General features: G+C 31.4%; 1 protein-coding gene across 1 annotated transcript in view; it reads left to right on the top strand.

Annotated features, from left to right (window-relative positions):
• LOC108965954 (metal transporter CNNM4) overlaps positions 1-8007 on the top strand; it is a 49735-nt gene that overhangs the window by 36709 nt on the left and 5019 nt on the right. Inside the window, exon 2 of the mRNA XM_018928640.1 lies at positions 6894-7260. Within this exon, the coding sequence (XP_018784185.1) occupies positions 6894-7260 (367 nt within the window). The remainder of the gene's footprint in view (positions 1-6893; positions 7261-8007) is intronic.

Raw genomic sequence — 8007 nt, 5'->3', positions numbered from 1 at the left:
TTGTTTTTGTTGTATATATTATACTTAAGAAGAAATTATTTTAAATGTTTTTGTATGTGTTCGTAATGTAAAATAACTATGCTTTGAATGTACATTTAAGATTTTTTAAAAATAAATAAGGTATGGAAAATATTTCACATTTTCTTTTAAATAAAAAGGCACACGAAATAAGCTGTGAGTCACTGTATATATCCATTTCTTTTGACAGTAACTAAAGTTGCTTCACTCAATTGGTATACATAATTCACAAACTAATGATCCAACAATTGTCAAGTTTATAGACGCGCCTTTTGAAGGTTAGGCATAATTGAAAAACAAGAAAAAACGTTAACTTCGGTTAAAGCACAGGTGCATTTCTGTTAGTAACTATGTGTTCAGTTTGTATGAAAGCTATATACTATAGTAATCCGTTATGAACAATTTTTTTTTGGAGATTATATTATGATCTTAAGCAGTAATCCATGCCAAATTTCATGAAGATACCACGTCAAATGTAAAAGTTTTCCATACAAGAACTTGACTCCGATCGTTCAGTTTGTATGGCAGCTATATGTTATAGTGGTCCGATTACGGCAGTTCCGACAAATGAGCCGCTTCTTGAAGAGAAAATGACGTTTGCAAAATTTCAAAAGGATATCTTAAAAACTGAGGGACTATTTCGTATATACACAGACAGGCAACTTTAGTTATTGTCAAAAGAAATGGATATATAGGAATTTCACKTGTTGATAAAATATTACTTTTGGAAGGAAAAAAATATAGTTGAAACAAAAAATTGGCTTGATGACGAGGACCAGGAAAACAACTATCAAGGATTGGTAGGCTAAGTTTAGACACTATGAAATGAGCACCTGAACATGTACGTCACATCATTCACGAGTACTTAAGTATGAGAAAGCTCTGTGCAAAGTGGGTGCCGAGCTCACTTTAACCAAAAACCACGAGGAGCAGATGATTCGAAGCAGCGAAATAAACTCGAGTTTCTGCATCGATATGTAGCAATGGATGAAAGAGGGCTACATCACTTCCTAAGTCCAATCGACAGTCATCCTAGTGGATTGTGGACGAAATCGCTTAATTACTTTTTTTATTTATCAAAATTTTTTCATGATTCTAGTAGGAACGATAACCATTCAAGTACTTTTTAAAAATAAATTGAGTTTTGTGTTTCAGATGATCCAAACATGAGAAATCGTGTCCGCCAGTGAAAAAACGCATCTCATTCACCCAGCCATTTTTCCGATGTTCTCCATTGTTTATACACTCATGATATGTTAAAAAAGTTCTATTGTTGAATAAAAATTTCTATGAGAAAAAATGTCGAAAAAAACAGGCCAGATTACACTTCTGACCCCTTAGAATTTTACATTGATAACTCCAATAGTTATAGCGCGGTAATCCTGCTCAGTTCAATCAGCTCCATCAGTTTATCTACTTTTCGAAACAGCGTTTTTCGAATTTGTTGAAGTGATAACTCAATGACAAATCATGCATTTTTTTCTGCCTATTATGTAGATAAGATAATGCTAATATGATTTGATTTGAACCGAAGTCGACTATACCTTTTACTCGATTGTGATAAGCGATAAATTATTCGTATTGCATGAAAGCAGTTGATGCGATTAACAATCATACTCGTTGTAGCTTTCTGGTGTGCCCCTCAAAATTTCAAGCAAATCTGTTAAGCCTAGTTTAATTTTTTTCCGCATTTCCTTATGGAGCAATTTGAAAATTAGAGTTATATATACGAGGTATATCAAGATCCTTTGTCTCTCTAATCAATTGTAGCAATGTACATACATACTATGTACAGAACAGTGTTGCTTAGTTTATTAGCAGATTTGCAACAGATATATGCAAAACTCAATGAGAAGCCGAAATGACGCACGAAATGCTACATAAAGTTCTATTTATAATAACCAATGGCCCCAATCTTTCGCACATTTGGAAAATGTACGTTAAAAAATAAATATGTATTCGAAAATCAATTTGCAGAATAATTTTAGGTATATTTATATGTTTATATCTATATGCCTATATGTATAAATATTGTATAATATAAATATATATACAACGATATTCAGAATTATGATTTGAATTGGTATTAATTTTTTATGAATAGAATAGAAAACATTGCGTCGCCTACTTAACACAGCCGCATGCGTGTTAGAATTGCATACATGTATACTATGTACATACATACATATTAATGCAGTGAGGCCCTTAGTAAAAATTGGCTGATTGCCTGTTTTTGATGCACCTACATGTTTAATAATTTGGAAGATATGGCCATTTCTATATGGAATTCGAGGACAAAATCTTTTATTTTTTCCCATCGAAAACTGTAGCCTGACGTCACATTAGCAATGTATGTATTATTATGTATATACTATTTCGACCCACAATTTTGTAAAAAATAAAAGTTTCCTGCGAATGCATTTTTTCAGACTTGCAAGTACCTCTTTGCTCCTTAAGAGAACTAAAGTTTCTAAATATATCGTCAGATCGGAATAGGCAGAGTAAAAATTGTCAAACTCTTTTGTTACTTTCTACTTGAAATATAACCAGCGTGTAATAAATTCACCAATAGTAAGTAATAAAATTTTTCCAAAGCCCTAAGAAAGAATTTTTTTTATAAGTTTTTTACATTGGTCTTATTTAGTTGTACATATCTGTAGTATATAGTTGTCATATTATATATTCCAAAGTCAGTAAAAAGCGTTCTCTAAATGACTATGGTTCTATCTATGCAGACTTTATGAGCCCACAATTATCGAATCTGCTCGTAAAAAGAAGTCTAGCATATAATAATAATTATGTCATTTTACTTACCGTAAGCCTTATCTATTGTGTCATATAGCATGATTAGACAAGAAGATCAGTCAAATATACATACATATGTATGTACATACAGGGGTAATTTCGAAGTATAGAAATGTATATAGCATACATATGTATGTATATGTAGGGTAATCTCGATCCAGTTTAAACCTATTGTTGCTAGCACGATCAAGTTTAAATTAAATATCCTTAAACTTCGTTGATATACATACATATGTTCAGTACATAAACGCTTAAAACTCTTAATTTTTTCTCAATCGTTTTGTAATATCTCACAATCTAACTAACAACAACTTATATTAATCAAAAATAACTCATACGAATATCTATAAGTGTTTATATAAAATAATATTATCTGCAATATTGTTTTTTATATTGAAACATTTCTTAATTTAACATTTAAAAAACAAGAAAAACCACCGAAGTTATACTCTTCAGAAATAAGGTTTTCTATACAAGAACCTGATTTTGATCGGTCAGTTTTTATGGCAGCTATATGCTATTGTGCTTCGATCATAATAATATGTTTAGAAATTGTATGATGTCGACGGTTTTGAATGAAGATAGGTGTGTTACCGATTTTGTGGCAAACTTAATATACCGTGATCAGGGTTTAATAACAATACCTAAGGCTTCCATATTCCAAGAAAGAGTTTAGTAGAGTTGCTAATGGCTAGAAAATAAATTATATGAGTACATATAATATTACCTCAATAAATTTTCCATTGTTCCTATCTTATTATATAAACATCTCTAAAGTAACAAAATAATGCACGTTTATACTCATAATACTCTGCATTTGTCCACTAATTTTATCTAAACAATTATAGCGCATTTATCAAACTATTATTTATTGTTTTCCCGTATTCTATTCGATGCCATGAAAAGTTAAGCTCCCGGTACTTCAGTTTAATTATTACATATGTACATAGTACATGCTCGCACCCATACATACAAATGTAAGATATTGACAATTATGATAACAGAAATTTTCGCGCTTACGTGATGCTCAAAGGAGTACTTAGGTATACTCAAAATTCACCATGTTTTTGTGTGCTATTTTCGAAAATTTGTTTAGCATGAATTCCTCAGACAAAAGAAAAGAATATAAAAAATTTTGCAGACAGTCTGCAATATTTTCCATTTCACAAAATTATTAGCCACCAAAATTTGTATGCATGTATACACATATGTATGTATATGTCTGTATGTATGTGTATATAATTCATATGGAAAATGAAAAACATGCACGATATTCAATATTAAAGCAGCCGGTCAAAACGAAGGCAGCACACCTTACGTGTCGGTGAATTATTATTTTAATATTTATTTCTGGAATATATAAAATATTATATATTATGCTATGTACTCGTTTGCAAGCTTGTAATAAAGTTAAAAAAGCTTAGGCAGTTATATCCACTGGCAAGTTAGAAAAAAGCGTTTTTGTGAAGAAGCTTTTTTTTCTTTACATAAAAAACAGATACACATTTATAAAATTGAATGTACTTTAATAGAAGTCGAATTTTCGATTGCTATTTCCCTAGCCGATCTCCACAAGTACTTCTGAAAAAAATATGTTTGGCGGTATCTTCCTCACTTTGATTTGCTGCTTAAAATTATCTCTAATCTGAAAACAAAAAATTGTTTTTTCTTTATATGATTACAAGGATAAAAGGACTTGTCAGTATTGTTGTTCCCAAAAGTTGACTTCCGAAAAAAGTGGCAAAAAAATGTTTTTTTGTGAAAAATATGCATTACACTGGCTTAAAAACGAAATTATTATATTATAAAAAATTTTATTCCTTCAGTCATGACTTGGAAAAAATATCTAACAAAGTCGTGTGAAAATTTCAAGTGGATCGATGAAGTTTCGAAGAAATTTTCCTCACCGTCATGGAAAATAGAGTTTCGTGAAAAATGCGTTTATAGTTTTGTGAGACGATTACACTGAGTTAAAAAAATCTTACAAATGCACTCAAAGAATAAAGATAAACTTAAAATTTTGGAGAATATTCTCAAACATATTACGATTGTAAGGCAAAACTAGATTTTAGCTACTATCATTTTTTTGAATCTTTACTTTGGCCGAAACCGTTATATTTACAAAAGTAATAATTAATAAATAAATAGAAAAAAATGAAGTTCGTCTCTTGTGTCGTAAACTTATTCCGTTATTTGAACAGTTCCATATCCTCATACATACTATACTCGTATGTATTTTATGTGCGTGTATATACATACACACATATATAATTACGTCCATAGATATGTAAGCACATCATCCGTTTTTTCGTCTGTTGGAAGATGTCCAAATAATTATTTAAAAAATATTTGTCTGCGGATATACTAAGTATTTCTAATTTAGTCAAAGGCAACGTTCTGCGTGTGAAAAATATAGCTTTGAAAGTATGTATGTATGTAAGCCAAGAAGATCGACCGCTAGGTATGGAAATAAATGCATACATACATACATATGTATGTGTACCATAATAAATAAATGACAATTTTCATTAAACCTGAAAAATATATACAAATAAAATATATGTACATGTATACAAATGTTACATAAATAAAATAATGTGTAATGTGTAATTTGACCAACAAAAATGTTAGGTTAGGTTATGTTGTACATACATAAGTAAATAGTTTTCACAGCCCTTATAGCACGTTTCTTAAATTATAATATTCGGCATAAACATATACATATGTATACATTCGATGAAATACTTATAAAACTGTCTGCCCCATTTATTGTGGAGCTTTAAAATTATAACTTGTTTGACTTTTACGCCGATTGGTCAAATATACAACTAAGCTCATTAAAAAAAAAAAAGAATTACCAAAAGACTGTGAAGCCGTCCACAAAAAAGGTTGATTGCTTTACGCGAATTCTTTTAACTGTAAAAATATTTTGGTGTATTTATTATTAACTCCAGTGAGAGGAAGAAAAGCTCTTTGCTCTCTGAGAATGAATGTTAAATAGTCCTTTTAAAAACATGCTCTGCCAACTACCAATGTCCCATTACTGTGTCTGTTAGTACATTACTTTCTTTAATTAGCTGATCCTCTATTCTGCCTAATAATATTGGGATTATATTATCCTGGTTTCCTTATAGATTTGTATTTTCTATCTGTTTTGTGTCTTCTGTTTATAAACAAAATCATTCTCATAAGTTCTATTCATTGAATTCAGCAACATATTGTCCATTTACACAATGAATATCGCTTTTTTATACAAATTCTCTTTTTGCAATTAAAGCACTTGTGCATCTTTCTTCGTATGCACAACATTACATCTTTTTAAACTCCTAAGAGGACAAGACGAGTTGCCTTTTTTCCTGCCAAACGATAACTTCAATAAATTTGAAATATCTTTTATGAAATTTGGTATACGTGTTTCTTGGAATGCAATGGAGAAGAGGGAAATATGTAGTTTAAAACTTGTAAAAAGTGGGCGTTTTATACATCAGGAACTACTTGACCAATTCATTTTACGGTGTGAAAACGAAGGAAATTCGACAACAACCATGCCTTCCTCCCGTATAACATAATTTTTAATTCTATCTGATTCTTTCATCGGAACGAATCTTTCCACAAATAGTGCCTTCAAGTGAAAGTGGTTATATTAGATGAATGAGACTAAGGGAACTATTGGCCCAATTTTTTAACTACCGGGAAACGTTAAAATATGCCTGCGGCTTTGATCATAGAAAATGAGAAAAAAAATGTTCGGTACACCAGAACATAGCAAATCTGGGAATTGGGCTGAAGACGGTCACTATATTCAGCCATTGAAATAGTTTTTATTTTTGCAGCCGGCTGTGGAATTCTTTGTAGTTTCAGTTTATTTAGAAAGTACGAAAAATTTACAGATCAATTGATTAAATATTTCTCGATATTCTAAAAGCCGAATATAAATCAAATTGTTTCGAGTTGCCACATGATAATAAAAAACAGATATTAAAACACTCCACAGATTCATTAAATTTATTTTTTGCAAAACTACATAATACTTACATATACTTATTAACGATTTTTTCTTTTATTTACAGTCATCGTGTTGAACGTGATGTGTCGAGTGACGATTTGAAAATCTTCGGGTTTCGCGTAGAGTCGAGCAACAATGAGATTGAATACCACGATGGCGGCGTGCCGAGTGTGCTTAAAGATAGCGAATTTACAATGCGTATTTTCGGTAAAGGCATTACACCAGATACCGTTATAACATTTACTGCTACATCAAATACATTTGGTGGAAAATGTCAAATACCAGCAACCTTGCTATACAAACCCATAGAGGGTTCATCGACCAACGAATCTGCTGTCTATCGCATGTCCCTGCCCAAACTGGATGTAGCAATGACCAATGGCAGTGAAACATTTTATTTGTGTGCCAAAAATGATCCACAAATGGATGTGGTGAGTTAAACAAAGTTTATTTAAAATTGTTGTTTTATTTTTATTAAAAAAAAGTACATATGGAGTGTGGGAAAATGTAATAGGGACATAACACCTTTACTCCCTTCTTCATAGCTTTATTTATGTTCGTTCTGCATCAACCACTTTAAACTCAGCTGTAATTTAATTAAATAACTGTTACACTGTAAACTTTGGCATTACGACAAAAAATCATAAGTTTGGGTGTAAAACCTTGTAAAATTTAGTTATAAAATAAAATTTGTCTTTTTGAGAAAAAAAATGTAAATAAGAGGTTTGAATTTGCTTAAAGGCAAATTTTTCTTGGAACTTGGAATAACTTGCTATGATAAAATGAAACGAAAGTAATTTTACTTAGCTTCGGTGGTAAAAATTGTTTACTACGACTTCGAAATGGGAAATTTTATCACTAAAATGTGAGCTCATGCAAGCCAACGACATGCTTCGAAGCTGGTAAAATCGTTGTCTCAGCGTAATAAAGTTGACATTATCAGTCAGCGTCGTCGCCGGGTTTCAGTCCAATAGAACATCTATGGCAGAGATAGTGAGATCCCCAACTCGTCTCTCACTGGAAGTGAGAGTCAAATTGCTAAACGTCAAAACCTACCGAACTTTGACAGTTGACYGGATTGAGTAGGTTTTGACGTTTTGCAATTGGAATGACTGGAACGGCCAGATTGAAATTATACCAAAAATATATGTGAACGGAGGAATTTATTGCCGCCGTTC

The sequence above is a fragment of the Bactrocera latifrons genome, unplaced genomic scaffold (genome assembly GCF_001853355.1).
Source record: "Bactrocera latifrons isolate USDA-ARS-PBARC rearing strain unplaced genomic scaffold, ASM185335v1 scaffold_151, whole genome shotgun sequence".
Classification (NCBI taxonomy): domain Eukaryota; kingdom Metazoa; phylum Arthropoda; class Insecta; order Diptera; family Tephritidae; genus Bactrocera; species Bactrocera latifrons.
Note: the sequence above shows the minus strand (reverse complement) of the source record. Positions and strands in the feature narration are given on the sequence as shown.